Here is a 19,223-nt window from a genome sequence, read left to right as displayed (position 1 = left end):
TCACTAAATGAACTGTTGTAAGTCGATTGCCAGTAATAGAAAAAAGAAATTAGTTTGTATTCCTGAAATCACCTAGTTGCCTGAATATTTAAACTCTGAGTAGGCAAGCTCAGGTACTGGGTTAGAGAAAGGAACTCTGGATTCTTGAAGAATTTGCAGTTTGATTTCTATCATTGCACATTTGTTTTATAAATGTATATTAATTTACGTAAGGCAGTAGCTTCTGTAGTATAGTTTCATCAGTCTTATAAAACTTTGTGATCTAAGAGTGTGCCTTTTTGTTTTTCCCAGTTATCTATGGCAGATCCCTCTGTCTTACATCACGAACAATGACAACTCATCCCTCTCTTTTCAGACATACTTATTGGATAAAAAGACAGGTATGCCGTTTATCTTTTGAAAATTAGAAAATGCTGCATCAAGGGCAAATTTCAGTGGTTCTAACATGGCCCAGTCATGATAAAGCCATATTCCAGTCATCACAAAGAACTAATACTTCTGAAGACTCCTAGCAACTCTGCCCTAAAACATTTTGTCTTGTCTTGGGGTTAGCCTTTGGTATCTAGTCTAATACTATGGAACAAGGAAACTGGAACAAATAGGCTTCTGGTGTTAATCGGAAAAGTGGTCCTTACATTTTATATTTGAACAGTCTCAGCCTTACTTCTTCAGATGCTCTCAAGCAAAGCCTTGTCCTCTGATGTTTATGTATAATATATACAGATACAGATACATATATATATATATGTATGTATGTGTATGTGTGTGTGTGTGTGTATGTATGTATGTATGTGTATGTGACATACCTATAAGGGGGAGGCAGGGGGAGGAGACCAGCGAGAAGGACGGGATCTGCGAGACTGATGAGGGGCAAGGGAGCAGACCATCGCGCCCCACAGCTATGAACCCCGAAGTCCTCCGTGACGTACATACAGACATTAACAACATAGAGAAGAAAAGGGAAGCGGAGAATAAGCATTGTGATAACCGGGGCGACCGCGATCTCACTAATAACCCCTCCGGACCAATCACCCGCAGTAGGATGCGCGCAAAACAGCTGGACACAATGACAACCGAGAAACTGCTCCCCCCTATAACAAAACAGCCTATTGCCTGACCCCAGACTGTTACTAGATCACATCCAACTCGGAATAGTTCACAGGACCACCCAGATGAGAGTGGTGTAAAAAATAAAAGCAGTAAAATCAAACGGGAAAGCCACCAAAAGGATAATTGGGCAAAGGACAATTGTGAAAAGAATATGAAACACATATTACCACCCAACCCCAAGGAAGAGTTACAACATAGGGAGCATCGAAGTAATAGAGACCTTTACTCAATTACCCCAGAGTTGAAAGAAAGTAAAAAAATGGATGAGGAGAGACACGTAATTGAAAGGAACAGGAAAGAACAAACCAGTCCTATGCAATTGAACCAACTAGCCCCGATGACGAGGTCGAGGAGCCGCGCGCAGGCTCTGACATACCTATAAAAAGACTCTCACTTCCTGGCGTACCAGCCCTGAGGATGCCGGCAGGTGACGGCGAAAGCTTGGCACTTTTTAATTAAACTTTTATAGTTTTTATTACTACCCTGGTGTTCATTTTATTTCTTATAAATATTTCTTATACACATACATACATACATACATACATACACACACACACACTCTATACTGTTTAGATTTTGGAATAAAACTCATAGCAGTTCTGAGGTGGTTACCAGTGAGAACTGGTAATGAATACCAGGTGTCTTCTGTGACTTTTCAAAGAATACAGATAGTTATGGCTGTCTGACTTAAAAGAGAACCCCTAGATACAAACAGGCTGCCTGTTACTAAAAATGGTAGATGGTGGTGCCCTTCCTCAAGCTGACGAAATACTAAGGCCATGTGTTTTAATAGCCTGTTTTCAGAAATTCCCTAAGTATTGCACAGTTTTAGTGCTTTTGTCAGCTAAAGAAGGACAGTGACATCCATCATTTTTAGTAGAAGCTGCTTGTAAGTATGAATTCTGACATACAGTAAATACAAATTTGGGTAAAAGCAGATTTCGGGAATTGAACTTGTTCTTAACACGGATTGTCTGAAACCAAATAACCACTCAGCTTAGACCTGATGCTGTGAGAATAAATGAAATAAATAAACATATCGCACAAAGTTAAACTGATATTGAAAGTTGCATGTGCACAAGTTTTATGATGCTGTAGTGTGCTTATATATTAAGCAAATTTGATTTGTATTGCTTTTGGAGGAAGGTATCTGTATTAGGGGCTGATCTATGAAAACTCAGTTTATGCAACTTTAGTACTCTACAAAATGTCTTTTATAGCACTGGACATAAACTGTTTGTCACTGCAAGTACCCCTGATCTTCTGGAAGAAATACAAAGGCAAATGTCTGCCCAAGTTTCTAATGTTTATCCTTGTGAATGCTTAGCATTGATTTAAACTGATACTTTTTTCTTTTCTTTTTCTTTTTTTCTTTTTGCTTAGGTATAATTGAGTACCCTCATGAAATAAAGTGGGTAAAGTTCAATGTGAAGGGAAATGGTTACTATATTGTGCATTATGCTGCTGATAATGACTGGATTGCTCTAATTGAACTACTGAAGACAAATCCCAATATTTTTGATGCCAAAGACAGAGCCAATTTGATTCATAATATATTTATTCTGGCTGGGTAATTATCCAAAATGAAAATTTCCTTTTGTCAAATAAAAATTTAAATATGAAATATTCAGCTATCACAGAGAATGAGATATACATGATATTACAATGTTTTAGAGATTCAGGAACTTGGTGAAGCAGAAAAACAGCAGTTCTAGTTTAGAATTGTTTTTTGGGGAGTTAAATGAATCTGGAATTTAATACAAAATAGTTGAGCAGATGTCAATAGCACTATAGTTATACCACTGTGGATGTTCTTCCTCCAAGTAGCAGCTCCAGTCATATGAATTCATAAAAACCATGAAAAGATTAGAAACAACATTATTCTTAGAAGAGCTTTGTGCTAGGAGAGTTCAGTTTTAAATAGACACACAATGTAAAAACGAGATGGATATGTGATTATACAATTATGCAGCCATCTTGATTTTTTTGACATCCCTGGTGCAGATGCCTCCGTCTGATTGGTTTCCAGGATGAAATAGATAGCTTCTGATTTGATCTAAATTGAAGAAAACCAGGGATCTGGCTCCACATTTTGTGAGTGGTGCCCGTTCAAGCTTAATGTAGATTACGAATGAAAGCACATATACGTGTCCCTAGATAATGTTGCAAGATCCAATCTGGGTCGGTCACCAGGACCAGAGGTTTAATCTTCCAAGATTTCAGTTACATGCTGGAGCCCATCCTCAAGAACTTCTCTCTTCCCTGTACATAATAAATCTTATAAATTAATTACAAGATGCCTGTACGACAGGCAGGGGAAAGAAAGGAAGAAAGAAGGAACAAGATCAGCTATATGACACACCCTGCCGTACATCAAAAACATTTTGGAAGCAGTAAAACACAGCTTCTGAGATCTGCAAGTGGGCATCGAACACCGCCCAGAGGCTATCATACAAGGACAAACCAGGCATTGCAAAGATTGCTTGAATTTGGGAGATACTTCTAATGTAATCTACTGGATTCCCTGCATGTGACTAGGACAGATGGGGAGGAAGCCAACCACCACATTGCAATTTTGTGCAAGCAGGCACAATGAAGCTAGCTCAGAATTTATTTGGAACAATATATTTCAGTTTTAAAAGTACAAATTTCCCCAAGTTTTCAAAGTATAAACTTTTATAATATTAGACTTAGAATACTGGTCTTAACTTTTTTCTGATCTCTTTAGGGTAGGAAAAGTCTCTTTGACCATGGCTTTCAATCTAACGGAATATATAGTGAAAGAAAGCAGCCCAGCTCCAATCATGCAAGCTTTATACCAAATCAGTCGCATCTTCAATTTAGTTGAGAAAAGGGGAATGCTGGAACTCTCCTCCAGAGTGTTGGTAAGTTCTTAAAAATAGGAAAGTAATAATTGTGTGATAGAAAGTTATACAGGTAGTCCTCCAGTTACAACCATTTGTTTATTGGGTGTTCAAATTTACAACGGCACTGAAAAAAGCGACTTAAGACTGGCTTTTACAGCATCCCCATAGTCATGTGATCAGAATTTAGGTGCTTGGCAACTGGCATATATTTAAGACAGTTGCAGTGTCCCAGGGTTGTGTAATTGCCATTTGTAACCTTCCCATCTGGCTTCCAACAAGCAAAGTCAGTGAGGTGGGTTGGGGGAAGCCAAATTCACTTAACCGCATGATTCTCTTAACAACTGCAGTGATTTTGTTAATAACTGTGGCAAAAAACACTGTAAAATGGGATGCAATTAACTTGCTTAGTAACAGAAATTTCGGGCTTAATTGTGGTTGTAAGTCGAGGACTACCTGTATTATGTAGTAGGATAATGTCTGAACTGATACGTCTTTATATGGCATTCGTTTTATTTTTGTTTAAATATGCTATGCTTTTAATAGTTTAGAATTTAATTTACAGGCATTGTCATTTAAAAGTGCGTTGTAATGACAAAACCATCTGCTCGTAACTGCATCCTTTTCTATCGTGCGTAAATAAATATAAATACTTAGAACGGAAGAAACAGCATATGATTGTTTTCATTTCTTCATGGTCTCAATATTTGTAACTGCTGTCTCTTTTAGTGCTGTGATACTGAGGGAATACTATAAATCTTACTATAAACCCAATAAATAAATAGGGTTCTATGATGTTAGTTTTTTCTACTTACATCATTCTGGATTTCTAATACAAATTCATTCACCTTCACATCATATCATCAAACTAATGTTGCACAATAAATTCTGAGTGTCTAGCAGATTTCTCTCACACATGGGATCTTTGATGCTCACTTTGGAGTTGGTAGAATTCTGAATAGATCAGGCTGTGTAATAGTCGACAGAAGTGAAGAAGAATTAGTCAGGTTTTGCTCAGATCTGTGCTCTGCATCATTTTTTATTGTAAATTTTGAAATTAGTCATAGCACAATTGTAACAAAGCTTTTTCTATTGACCAGTGGTAATCTTTTTCTTTTTCTATTTTCTAGTATAGGATTGAAAAATTATTTGGAGAAAAGATTGAGCAACAAACATGGAACAGTAATAAGACCCTCTCAGAACTAGAGCTACAGTCAAGTCTACTAAATTTTGCCTGTTCCTATGGTTTAAAAAACTGTAGTTCAAATGCTTCTAATCTATTTGACAAGTGGAAGGACTCCAATGGGACAGAAAGGTAGACAATAAAAAAAATCTTACTTAAATTACCTTTCTGCTTAGGCACTGGGACATTACTTCACCATCACCAAAAAAGTGACAATCTTGTTTTAAAATCAGTATATATGTGCAAATGTTTGTTTTTCATTTGGGGAAGAAATTTTACTATGGGTACACAGTGAAAACCTGGGCACTTCATATGACAACAAACCCAATTTCTGATGCTAATTACAGGTAGTCCTCAACTTATGACCACAATTGAACCCAAAATTTATGTTGTTAAATGAAACATTTGTTAAGTGAATTTTGCCCCATTTAAGACTTTTCTTACACAGTTGTTAAGTGAATCAATGCAATTGATAAGCTAGTAACCTAGTTGTTAAATGAATCTGGCTTCCCCGCTGACTTTGCTTGTGAGAAGTTTGCAAAAGGTGATCACATGTCCTGGGACACAGCTACGGTCATAAATATGAACCAGTTGCCAATTCACAAATCATGTGAATTTTAATCACATGACCATGGGGTTGCTGCAAAGATCGTAACTGTGAAAAATGGTCATAAGTCACATTTATCAGTGCCATTGTAACCTTGAATACTCACTAAATGGACTGTTGTAAGTCGAGGACTATCTGTATTTGAATTAATCACAGACCTGGCTTATCTCTTTATGCAAAGCCATATTATCTGACTGACTTTGCGCTACCATGTACTTTGTACCATAAACTACAATAGATACCATAAAGCTATCTACTGCAGTGTATAAACCACGCTTTGTAATTCAGTGTATTTTGTGAGCACAACCAATTTTTGAAATTTCAGTAAGCCATTCTTAGGCAAACCTTGACTGAATAATATGTCTCAACACAGATCACTGAAAGTTGTTCTCCTTACACTGCTTGGGAAGTAAGGCTCATTTTGGCATGCTACAGAACATTAAGAACAAATTATGCACTCATTTACTAATATATAAAATGAGAACATTTTCCTGAACTTTTAGGGATAGGTAAGACTCTTCACATTTTAAAGTCTTCCTTTTCATCCTGAAGAACATTTCTTTCCAGTTCCATCAAAGTTTATAAACTTCATGAGTACTTTCTTTACTAGGAATCTTCAATGTCTTTCAGAGCGGATTGTATTCCCATTACTGCTATATTAATACAGTGCTGATTGGATAAACATATAAGACAACACAGACCACTGGCTGGTCATATATGAATGAGAGCTGAAGACTGCATGTGATCAGCAGGCTATCCATCCCTGGTCTAAGAATTTAAGTTTATTTCTGTTTTAAACACCATTCTAGGATCACAGATGCAAGTAGCCATATTAAGACACTTTTGTATATTTCAGAACACAAGATGAAATAGAAAGCATTTGGTGCAAGAATACCCCTCCTCCCCCCCCCAAAAAAAAATTCTTCACAATGAAGAAAGGAAGAGCCAGTGGAGTTTACTGCTGGCCAGGAAACATAAGAAAGTCAGTTTGGTGTAGTGGTTAAGATACCAGGCAAGAAACCAGGAGATTGTGATTTGTAGTCTCATCTTAGGCCACGGGTGTCAAACTTGCCACTTCACGTGATGTGTTGCAACGTATTGCGACTCTTTTTGCATTGCCGGCAATGGGGTGGGCACAACTTCGGTATGATGAAACTGGCCCGTGGCCCGGCAGGTTGACACCTCTGCCTTAGGCCAAAGCTAGCTGAGTAGCCACTTTCAGCCCTAGGAAGAAGTCAGTGGCAAATCATTTCTAAAAAAAATTGCCAAAGTCAACATTGACTCAAAGGCATGTAGACATATAAAAGGCTATGTAACAATAATATGTTGCCCTTCTGAAGACAGGTACTATGGAAGTTTTCAGTTGTGCTTGCATTTCAATAGCATAGCAAAGAATGGGAGCAGGCTGGTATCCACCTAATATTTAATTAATTTATTTATTCGATCGCTGTTATAATTATTTGAGTATTACACTATTATTTTTTAACCCTTTACACTTCTCTGATGCTGATGAACTGTCAGACTTGTCACAGCACTTGGAAGAACAAAAAAGCAGGGTCCAGCTCAATGTCTGTCAGAAATGACTGTTGCTGAAAGAAAGACATTTATAGTGTCTAATATAAGGCATGAAGCTGAGACACAGAAATCACCTATTCCCAGGCCTATTAGACCTTTTATGGCATCTCACTCTCAAGACTGTTAAGAAAATGTCTAAATAGCTGACTCGAAAAGACCTAGAATTAAAAAAATCTAATCTATCTGAGTTGTGCTTGTGAGAAATTACTGAATAACCAGTTCCTGAACAGAGGATTATTGGGAGCGATTTACAGCTTTGGCTCTATGAAGCCTGAAATTAAAAGTTCAGTTTTGCTGGTAGTTGCAGTTGTTCTTGCTTGGTTCTATCTGGGCCAGAAGCCAATACTTGAAACTTCTGTGAGCAACAAGTGTGACTCAGCCCAATATTAGTTTTAGTGACTGTCTTTTTTCCATTTTGCATAACAAAATAAAATTCTGAGTATTAAATAACTTTAATTCTTGATTCCCAAATGAGAACAAGAAGACAAGACTGAGAACAAATGGCAAAGAAAACATGACTGAGAACATGAAAAAGACTAACTACAAGGGGAATATCCATGTCCTATTACAAATTGCTCTATCAGTTAGCATTCGTACTGTTTTTATGTTTAACATGGATGTTTATATGAGATTCTAAGAATACATATGCATTCTTTTTTTATATCTCTGCAGCCTGCCGACAAATGTTATGAAGATCATATTCACAGCTGGAGCAAAAACTGAAGCTGGCTGGCAATTCCTTTTAAAAATGTATTCCTTTGTGGATTCTGAACCAGAAAAACTCAAAATTCTTGAATCACTGACCAGCACAAATGATGTTAAAAAACTCATCTGGTACAATTCCTCCTCCTATTTCCATATACAGTACATTTTTAAAATTGAAGATTTTAAATCTTAAATAAAAGTTAGTTTTCTAGTTAATGGTCAGTAATCATTGGTTTAATATTTAAATTTGATTATAGATTCCTCTACATCATTGTACAAAGAAGTTAAGAAAGTACATGAACATTTAGCATGCTTTCTGTAATCTTTCAAATCTTTTACATTCAATGAGAGAAATGCACTAACATCTGGATTATTGAACAGATGTTTTGGCTTATAAACACCTGTATCTGGGGAACATTGTTTCTTCCCTTAATTATATAACTTAATTGCTTTAAAGTTGGTAAAACAGATTATGCTTTCTATAGCTTTATTGACTTATAATTAAAATATTCAGAGAGGTGCAATTGCATAGTTTTAGAAAGCTAGCATCATCAAAGTGGCTCTAAATTTAATAAAGTCAATCAAGTTTTTAATCTTCAACTGAAACTAAGTAAAAAGAATATGTTTTTCTTTTTCTTTTTTTTTAACAAATTTTATTGGTTTTCCAGTTTTACATTTAAGTATTCGGAAAGCAGCGTGGTGACTGGGTAATCAGGGGTTCAATCTTTAGTACATATCTCAGGTTACATCATTAAAAAATCCTTCTCTATTTCCCTTAACATTTGCTATATCGTATTTAGTCTAGTAAATTTCTAATTATGACAAAGTTAGTTAAAACATTTTCAATATATTTTTAGCTTATACATATTCATGTCCTGTTTTTAAGTTTTACCTAATTTTTAATTACAATATTCCAATTTAATTTTTAATATCCATAGTATTTAAGTTTCAGGTAATTCAAATTTCCTTTATTTCACTACATAAAAAGTCATCATATCTAGAATACACATATTACCTACTTAAATATATTCTTATCTTATTTCATAAACATTTTCTATTTCTCATCCTAATACATCACCTACTAATAGAGTATCCTTTATTGTCTCAAGTCCATCATCTATATCAGTGGTGGCGAACCTATGGCACACGTGCCAGAGGTGGCACTCAGAACCCTCTCTGTGGGCACGCACGCTGTTGCCCCAGCAGAGTTCGCCAGAATAGCGAGCACGTAGCGTTTGGAAGCAACAGGGCAGGAAGTGAGTGAGCAAGCGGGTTTGCCCCCCGGGGATGACACACTCACCCAGTCTGCCGTGACCACTGCAGCCATGCCCACCTAGTGGGCCACGCCCCCAATCCCCCCCTGAGGGCATCACAATGCTGATGCAGCCCTGGTACTTTGCGATAAATAAGTGGGTTTTGGGTTGCAGTTTGGGCACTCAGTCTCTAAAAGGTTCGCTATCACTGATTTATATTATCTGGGCTAAACAATAGTTCGAAGCTAATTCCTAATAGTTAGTTTTCATTTCCCTTAATAAATCTAAATCCTAAATATTAAGCCAATTCCTTATTTTTTTATCATTTTTAACAACAATATTTAAATCCAATAATCATATTTCCTTTCATCTAAAAATCTCCCTTTAGCCCATTAGTTGAGACTTTAAATCCTCTATCATAAATCAAAAGATCTCATTTTTTTAAAATCTAACTCTGGCTTTCTTTTTGTGCCAATCAGGCTTCCATACCAATGCCTTTAAATCATCAGATAAATCTCCCTTCATTCTTGTACATGTTACTTGAACCAAGGGAGACCATCTAGTTATCAATTTTCCAGAGAGGCTGGCCCATTTGTAGTTGTTAAGTTGTCCTGGTGGCTCCTTCAATTCGGTTTGGTCTTAATAATAATAATAGTAAAGTTGGAAGGGACCTTGGAGGTCATCTAGTCCAACCCCCTGCTCGGGCAGGAAACCCTACACCATTTCGGACAAATGGCTGTCCAGTCTCTTCTTAAAAACTTCCAGTGTTGGAGCATTTACTGCTTCTGGAGGCAAGCTGTTCCACTGATTAATTGTTCTCACTGTCAGGAAGTTTCTCCTTAGTTCTAGGTTGCTTCTCTCCTTGATTAGTTTCCACCCGTTGCTTCTTGTCCTGCCTTCAGGTGCTTTGGAAAATAGCTTAATTCCCTCTTCTTTATGGCAGCCCCTGAGATATTGGAATACTGCTATCATGTCCCCCCTTGTCCTTCTCTTCGTTAAACTAGACATACCCAATTCTAGCAACCGTTCCTTATATGTTTTAGCCTCCAGTCCCCTAATCATCTTTGTTGCTCTTCTCTGTACTCTTTCTAGAGTCTCAACATCTTTTTTACATCGTGGTGACCAAAACTGGATGCAGTATTCCAAGTGTGGCCTTACCAAGGCATTGAAGAGTGGTATTAATACTTCGCGTGATCTTGATTCTATCCCTCTGTTAATGCAGCCTAGCACTGTGTTGGCCTTTTTGGCAGCTGCAGCACACTGCTGGCTCATATTTAAGGTGATTGTCTACTAGGACTCCGAGGTCCCTCTCACAGTTACTACTATTGAGCATGGTGCCACCTATGCTGTACTTGTGCATTTGGTTTTTCTTGCCTAAATGTAGAACCTTGCTTTTTTCACCATTGAATTTCATTTTGTTAGTTAGTGCCCAGTGTTCAAGTCTGTCCAGATCCTTCTGTATCTGAAGCCTGTCTTCTGGAGTGTTGGCTATTCCTGCCAGCTTGGTGTCATCTGCAAATTTGATGAGTTCCCCATCTATCCCTTCATCCAAATCGTTGATGAAGATGTTGAAGAGTACTGGGCCCAGAACAGAGCCCTGGGGCACCCCACTACACACTTCCCTCCATATAGATGCAGTTCCATTGAGGACCACTCGCTGAGTACGGCCGGTCAGCCAGCTACGGATCCATCTGGTGGTGGTTCTGTCTACCCCACATTTTTCTATCTTGTCAAGTAGTAGGTTGTGATCTACTTTATCAAATGCCTTACTGAAGTCCAAGTAAATTATGTCCACAGCATTCCTCTGATCCACTAATTTTGTCACTTGGTCAAAGAATGCAATAAGATTTGTCTGGCATGATCTATTTTTGACAAACCCATGTTGGCTTTTAGTAATGACTTTGTTTGCCTCTAGGTGTTCGTTGATTCGTTGTTTGATTATCTTTTCCAGGATCTTCCCAGGTATTGAGGTCAGGCTGATAGGTCTGTAATTTCCTGGATCCATTTTTTTTCCTTTTTTGAGGATGGGAACTACATCAGCTCTTTTCCAGTCCTCTGGTAGTTCCCCTGTGTTCCAGGATCTTTGAAAAATATAGTTCAGTGGCTCCGATATCACATCTGCCAGTTCCTTGAGAACTCTGGGGTGTAATCCATCTGGTCCTGGCGATTTGAACTCATCTAGGCTGGACAGGTGCTCCCTAACCATTTTCTTGCCTATCTTAACTTGTGTTTCTGTTTTGTTTTTTATGGCACTATTTTTGATAGGTTGGTCTGTTTTTTCCCTTTGTGTAAAGACAGATGCAAAAAATGAGTTAAATAGTTCTGCTTTCTCCCTGTTGCTTGTCACCTTCTTGCCACTTCCACCCACTAATGGACCAATCATTTCCTTCACTTTTTTCTTGTTTTTTACATGTTGAAAGAAGCTTTTTTTGTTATTCTTCTTGTTTGTCTTCTTGTTCCTCAGGTTTCTTCTGGTTTAGGTAGAAAGTCATGTCCAGTTTTATGGTTGTTATTTGATCGTCTAGGTTTTCAGTATGCTGTACTTGTTGGTCTTTAATAGCCTCCGTCTTGGTGTTGCTTTGTTCCACTTTTGTTGCTTTTTGGGTTGTAGCTTCTTTAATTGTGATCAAGGTTTGTCTGTTAAAATTTTCAATAGATTGTATTTGTTGATCTTTAAAGTCCTCTTTTTGGTATTAATTTCTTCCACTTCTGTTGATTTTTGGATTGTAGGTTCTTTCGTTGAAATCAGAGTTTCATTTTGTAGGTTTAAGCTAGCACCTTTCAGTCTGGATTTAATTATCTCAATAGCTTCAAGAATTTTTTCAAGTATGAGTTTATAATTAATTTGTTGATGGTCTTCCTCCATTTCTAACATCGTTATAGGCAGTCCTTTAGTGAAGGCTATTTCTTAGATGAAAATCAGTAAATGTTCACCTCCACAGTTCCTAAAAACCAATTTCAGTGTCCAGCTGTTCTCCCAGCTTTTTATCTCTTTTAGATAATACCAAGGCCAAATCTGGGCTGTAAGCAGGTCTCTTTAACAAGAGTATTTACTTACTATACCAAGCTTCGCCACAAGATGTCCCATTTAAAATCTTTTTCTAAACCAGGGCTAGGTTTTTATCCAGTTTAAGTTCTTTTTCATCTTTTTTACAAGTAGGTAAGGTGACAGGTCCCGTGAAAGTAGGAATTTTGGGGTCCCCAGATATCAAGATAATATAAATCCAATTACTTAGTTGTATTTTTCAGGGCTTTATTTTCCCTAAGTAGTCAGAAGCCGCCATTTTAGAGGTGGGAAGAAGACATTCCCTTCCCTCTGAAAAAGTTTCAGAAGGCTTTTAACAGGAAAATACTTGGGATACAAGAAGGTAAAGTCTCACCCAATTCTTCTGCGGTGTTTTCAAAGTGCTTGGTTGTAATTTTGGCCCCGGCAGGTAGCGGCTAATGATGGGCCATGTGAATAGCCGATCTTTTCCCCGTTGGTCCGAAGAGCTGCCCCAGATCAAATGGAAGGGCTATTGCCCTTCCGTGATCAATCGGAAGGTCCTCTTCAAGCTCATCGCCCCTCCAAGGTGACTTTTGACCCCTTTCAGGGTCCCCCGGCAGGAGAAAACCAGATGGCGGAGGGAGCAATTGCCCCGCCTGTCTGCCAGCGCCGTGATCACGAACCAGAAGCCAAAAGATTATATTTTTCTTAAACAAACATAAGAGGTTCTCAACTATAGAACTATTTCTTAGATTCAGGTTCACATTTGACCTCCATCACCAAAGATACCTCTCAGACTAACCCACTTCAAACAGCTTCCTTGTTTAGGAGCTCAAGGATATGTTATATTATTATGGTCTATGCAGTAGTAAATAATTTACTGCATTGATCTCAGTATATTGAGAACTTTGTCAGCTAAGAATATGCTCATGTTATAAGACACACACACATACATACACTTTATCTTGAGTTTATTAATACAAGAGTGTTGTGCATTCATTCACATGACTCCAAAACGAGCATTTCTTTTCAAATTGTTCAAGCAGCAGTAGTGTCTTTAGAAGCTGTTCTTGGCTTTTTCTATGCTTTGCAAAAAGGCTAAGGCTAGGCCTATGCTTGTATGTGCATTTATTTTCATGCATCTTCTATATTTTACTATATATTAGGCTGCTAGGAGATTTGTGATCTGAAACATTTTGTTTTGGATGTCTATGAAATATCTTTTCTTTAATCATCTAAATGGTGGCCTGTGAATTGGAATCCATATATGTATCCCCCCACCCCAAAAATGTCAAAAGGAGCCCTTTTTCAAGTTATAATCTGAAGTACTACAGCTGATATTTGACATAATTAAACTTGTATGCCACTTGACTCAGGGCAGTTCACAATAATAATAAAAATACAATAAAACCAATAAAACAATAAAAATAAAAGATGGCAAGCATGATAATATATAATCAAATAGTGTGTACGTGTGTTTATATATATATACAAATAATCTTCCTTTTGTTTAGCAGCTATCCAAAGTTATGGCAGTGCTGAAATTATAGATGATATAGTTCTCTGGAAAAAGTCTACATACATGCCTAAAAATGTGATTTTCTTGTTTTTTATTTCATAGGTTAATGAAAACAAGCCTGCAAGGAGTTGTAATCAGATCACAAGATCTTCCAACAGTCATAAAAACTATCAGTCAGAATTTGCCTGGACATTTATTGGCATGGGATTTTGTCAAAGAAAATTGGGATCAGCTTATCAAAAAGTAATACTTTGTTTGAATTCTCATTATAATAATTCCTTGTCCCCCTACATGAGTCAGCTATGAAACAGATAGTTGCTAACCTCTGACATGAGTAATTGTTCTCTTTGGACTCACATTGGTTTCTTACATCATCCACTATGCCCTTATCACTGTCTAGAATTAATACTAGTCAGAGGGAGGTACTTCAACACTGAGTTGTTTAAAGACAGTTTGATTTAATGCATGGAGATATGGCATCTTGTGACAAACATGACATTTAAGAGCTTTTACTATGGTCTTCTCAATTTGGTACCTTCCAGATGAAGAAAACTACGCAGCATGCTTATTTTAATTGTAAATTGGATGAGATTGATTTAGATTCTTCTGTACTCCAGATACAGTACAATTCAGCTGCTGCTATCTGTAAAATGCATGAATGGGAGAGCATATGTTTGATACTCTGTATTTTCTGGAATTGTGAAAAGTATTGGGCATATTAATGATTTTACCAAAGTTTGTTTTGTGTGGCTGATGATGAATATAAGATAATTGATTCTGGAATTTCTCTGAGCCTCAAAATTGGATTAATACAGGTAGTCCTTGACTTAACAACCATTCATTTAGCGACCTTTCAAAATTACATCAACACTGAAAAAAGGAACTGCCTTGCTTAGCAATGGAAATTCTAGCCCTAATTGTAGTCAGAAGTTGAGGACTACCTGTGTAGCTAGTGAAATATATATCAGATTAACATACATTAATGAAACAGATTACTCTTGTTCCATTTTTTTCTAAATTTCAGGTTTCATCGTGGATCATACACTATTCAAAGCATTGTAACTTCAACAACGCGTCAGTTCTCAACACCAGAACATCTGCTAGAGGTTAGTTGGATAAATTGTTCTGAAAGTATTGTGGAATAATACTGTCACTGAGGTAGAAAGAAGGCAATATGTAATACAGATTACGATTCTATATTATAACATTGTTTCACAATAGTAATAATTGTGTCTGGCATGAAAGACCAGGTCCACACATGAAAGGTTAATTTAACTGATTTATTGCTAAAAGCCTATGCACAAGAATCAACTAATGGCCAGCCCTGGTTAGAGTTAGATAAGGGTCAACAAAAGCGAAGGAAAGGTTGGACTTAGTTCCTCCCCCCCCTCTCTCTCATCATCATCGTCATCATTTTCTATACTTCCCATCTCACCAGATACTTGGCTTACAGTCATATAATTAAAATACAGTATAAAACCTTAAAACACTAAATAACAGCCATACATTTTAAGTTGAAATTCAATAAACCAAAATGGGAGGAAGGAAATAAAGTATGCATGGGGATGAGGTGGACTCTGTCTAATCTATTAACTACCCCCAAGATGCCACTCCCTCATTGGGATTCCAGGTCAGCTGGCAGAGCCAGGCTTTCAAGCTCTTGTGGAACGCAAGAAAATTTCATAGAGACCTTGGGGATAGAATAACGTGAAAGATCTTTTTTCAAAATCAGAGAAACTGTTTCTAATAGGGAATCATTAAGATAATTATTTAATGTCTTGAATTGTGTGAAATACTCTGGATTTCAAAAATTACCATTTCTGTAATGTAATTAGGACTGAACTATAAAGCACAAATAGTTAATATGTAATGAAATTTTCATTTCCTATTTCATTTCCTGATACATTTATATAACAGCTGGTTGGACTATTTTTAAATGTTTAAGGGATTATTTCTTTCCATTACCCTGAGCTCTTTTTCTCTCTCTTTTTTTTTCTTGTGTTACTTTTCTTTAGGTTAAATCATTCTTTGAATCAAAGTCAGAGGAAACTGCTCAATTGCAATATGTCCAAGAAGCTATTGAGACAATTCAACTGAATATCCAGTGGATGGAACAAAACTTGGCACTCCTTGAAAAATTGCTATAGTAATCACAATTCTCTTACAATTTGTATTAATCACTAGGAATGCTGCAACTCTTGGTCTTTTGCTTTTGCAAAAAAAAAAAAAAAAAAAGTTAAACATGAGCAATGCAATTTTTGTTTTTTGCACTGTGAGAGAGGGTTGTAGTTAGCTCAGGGTTAATCTCTTCTGAATTGGCTCTCTTTGGAGTATTTGTGGACTGGACATAATTGCTAATTAAGGGAAAAGCTCATTTTGACCAGATATTTACATCAAACAAGGATACTGTAATAACTTTTAAAATTTAAGTACAGTTCCCTTTCATTGTAGGAATATGGAATTCCATTTCTACGTATACAGTACATGCTTACTAAATGAAAAGACAAGAGAGCAAGACAAACACTCCTGAGACCTGTTTTTTCTTTGCAAAATTTAGTTTGGTCTTTCTCATTACGCATAGTTTCTTGAGATGTAAATAATGTCTCTGTTGTAAAGCATTTTTTATCACCATTATAAGCAGTGGCTAAAACATAATAAGGTGAATAGGTGAAGTAAAAAGTAAGGTTTGTGGAGTTCTGGGTTTTGATTTATCTAGGTCAGGGGTTGGCAACCTCGGCTCTTTTATGACTCATGGACTTCAACTCCCAGAATTCCTGAACCAGCCATGCTGAGGGGAAAGTGAGAGCTTTCCAAGCTAAGCCATGCTGGCTCAGGAATTCTGGGAGTTGAAGTCCACAAGTCATAAAAGAGCCAAGGTTGCCTACCCCTGATCTAGGTATTTTCCAGAAATTATGCAAATATCAGATTTTTTTAATTTGTGTACAACATGGCTAGATGTTACTAGTACTGTGTACTGAATAAGTTAAATTACCTTTTGTAAACATAAGTAAAGTGTTAAGAGAGATATACTGAACCTGACCATAGAGTTTTCAAAAAGATTAAAAATTATAGATTAAAGAATGTTTTATACAGTTTTCAGATTCCAGTTTCGTTTCTCCCTTTGATATAGCTTCCTAAAAGTATGTAGTACACTGATTCACCAATCTCAGAATGATTGGTGTGGTTTCAATTCCTTTCAATACTGCCCCGATCTTTCACATTTTTCTGTAAATAGCTATTTCTGAAAGTAGATCATGCCTATGCTTTGACCAAAGTCACTATTTGTTAAATCATGAGACATGCTGTTTATGTCACCCATCCTTGTTTTAAAACTTTTCACCAAAAATAAAGCATGCCATATTATTATAACAAATTAACCCATACTTGTGAAACTCTTTTACCCTGTGCTGACCTTTATAGTAAAATAAGAAATTGGCGTTTGACACATTATTGTCAACAATTTTATATGTTATTCAATATAATTCTAAAATCCCCCAATAAATGTTACATTATAGAAGAATTGAGAGAAATAAAAACAGATTAAAAAATGAAATGCGTTGATATAGGCCAGCTTCCCCAACGTTGTTTTTTAAATGTTTTAGAACTATAAATTCCAAAATGCTTAGCTATCATGTTGAGATTTTCAGTTATGGGATTTGTAGTTCCAACACATCTGAAAGGACGCCAGATGGGTAGTGCTTTCAATCATTTGAACAGCTATAAGTACTTTCTAAATTTGTTCCTATCAAAGAGGATAATCTAATAAGCTCTATTCAAGCAAATATGAACTTGGAAAGATATGGAACCAATTTGACACTGCTTTTGAGACATGTCTTTTTCTCAGGATTGGGGGGGGGAATCCCATTTTTTCCTAAAATGTATATAGATTCTACTATAGAAACAATCAGGAGTTGGTTCTTTGGTTCAGTATTTTACTACTGATTTTACTTCATTTTTCATGGAGGATTACATACCCTGGAACATTTTAGATCTGTGCCATAAAATCCAATGTTTCATAAATCAGTATTAGGTAGCGTGTTTTCTTTCTTTATAGGTATTCCAGAAATTGAAATATAAGTGGGGAAAAGCTGATATGTCCTTTGTGTTACAAATAATTCAAAGTGAGGGACATTGCTGAAGAATATACAAAATTCAGTGTTTGAAGCACTTTGGGGTCAATAAAAAAGATACAGTTTTCTAGATTAAGAGAATTATTTGAAACAAATGATTAGTTATGAATTTAACGTAAAAAATAAACTAGATAAGTTATTTTAATTATATTTCAATTATATTGAAAACAGGGAAAGGAGAAAAATATATCTAATTTTAGTACCTCAGACTCTCTAATACAGGGCTTTTCAACCATTGGTTCGGGTACCACCTGTAGTACATTGGCACCTGGCAGGTGGTACGCAACCATCCTAGAAAAGTGGTAGCGGGGGAGGGGAATGAGCTGAACCAGTGGCAGCACTGCACAAGCCTGAGTGAGAGATGGCTGGAGCTGCAGGGCTGTCAGGGCTCAGCGGAAGCGCCAGGATCAGTGCCGCTTTCCAGCTGATCAGCGTTTCTTCAGGACTGTCAGGGCTCAGTGGAAGTGCCAGGATCAGCACCAGGCTCCAGCTGGAGCTCAGTGCTGATCCTGGTGCTTCTGCTAAGCCCTGAAGAAGCGCCGATCAGCTGGAATGTTGCAGCATCTCCAGGATCTTGTGATTCAGATTCTTGGCAACTGATTCATATTTATGATGGTCATAGTGTCCCAGGGTCATGTGAACTGACCAAAACCTGCTGCAACCACCCAGCAGGCAGAAGGAATAAAAACCAAACACCCCCCACCCACCCCCACTGACAATCCTCGACAGAAATGCTTGCAACAATGAAAACCTCGGAGAGGAAGAAGAGCGCCACCGGGTGGGCAGGCAGGTGTCTTGCTCGGTTGTGGCTTGGGGGGCACTTTTTTCAATGCCATTGTAACTTTGAACAGTCACTAAGCGAACTGTTGTAAGTCGAGGACTACCTGTACTTTATCACTTTTTTCCTTTTTGGGGGGGGGGGGTCATCATGTTTTTAACACTTTGTTAGGTGACTGGTGGTACTCGGATATTGCCATATCTTAAAAGTGGTACAATGGGTGAAAAGGTTGAAAAGCCCTGCTCTAATATACTGTTTTCATTGCCAGTTAATAGCTCAACTCTTAATTTTGGTTTAAAATAACTCATCTTGATAACCCCCAAAATGAAAATTGTTTGATTTCACAATGTGAAGAACATCTAACTTGGTTGTTACAGAAGGTTTGCTATATTTTTCTCATAAATTTTGTATATTTCCTTTCTTCCTTCCTCCCTTCCTTCCTCCCTCCCTCCCTCTCTGCTTTTTTGTTGGATCATTCAGCACTTAAAATCATATATAGTTGTACTTGCTACT

The 19,223-nt window shown here is 37.1% G+C and overlaps 1 protein-coding gene across 4 annotated transcripts in view; it reads left to right on the top strand.

Moving 5' to 3' along the window:
• The window catches only part of LOC120306715 (leucyl and cystinyl aminopeptidase), a 47,563-nt gene extending 30,666 nt beyond the window's left edge, over window positions 1-16,897 (top strand). For all 4 annotated transcript variants that reach the window (XM_039340413.1, XM_039340412.1, XM_039340411.1 and 1 more), the window contains exons 11-18: window positions 292-380; window positions 2,494-2,680; window positions 3,839-3,995; window positions 5,105-5,289; window positions 8,012-8,173; window positions 13,905-14,045; window positions 14,827-14,908; window positions 15,818-16,897. In XM_039340413.1, coding sequence (XP_039196347.1) covers window positions 292-380; window positions 2,494-2,680; window positions 3,839-3,995; window positions 5,105-5,289; window positions 8,012-8,173; window positions 13,905-14,045; window positions 14,827-14,908; window positions 15,818-15,949 — 1,135 coding nt within the window. In that variant the 3' untranslated portion in view covers window positions 15,950-16,897. The remainder of the gene's footprint in view (window positions 1-291; window positions 381-2,493; window positions 2,681-3,838; window positions 3,996-5,104; window positions 5,290-8,011; window positions 8,174-13,904; window positions 14,046-14,826; window positions 14,909-15,817) is intronic.
• The last annotated feature ends 2,326 nt before the right edge of the window (window positions 16,898-19,223 follow it).

This window comes from Crotalus tigris, unplaced genomic scaffold (genome assembly GCF_016545835.1).
Source record: "Crotalus tigris isolate CLP2741 ecotype Arizona unplaced genomic scaffold, ASM1654583v1 scf7180000017744.3724543626:3957646, whole genome shotgun sequence".
Lineage (NCBI taxonomy): Eukaryota > Metazoa > Chordata > Lepidosauria > Squamata > Viperidae > Crotalus > Crotalus tigris.
Note: the sequence above shows the minus strand (reverse complement) of the source record. Positions and strands in the feature narration are given on the sequence as shown.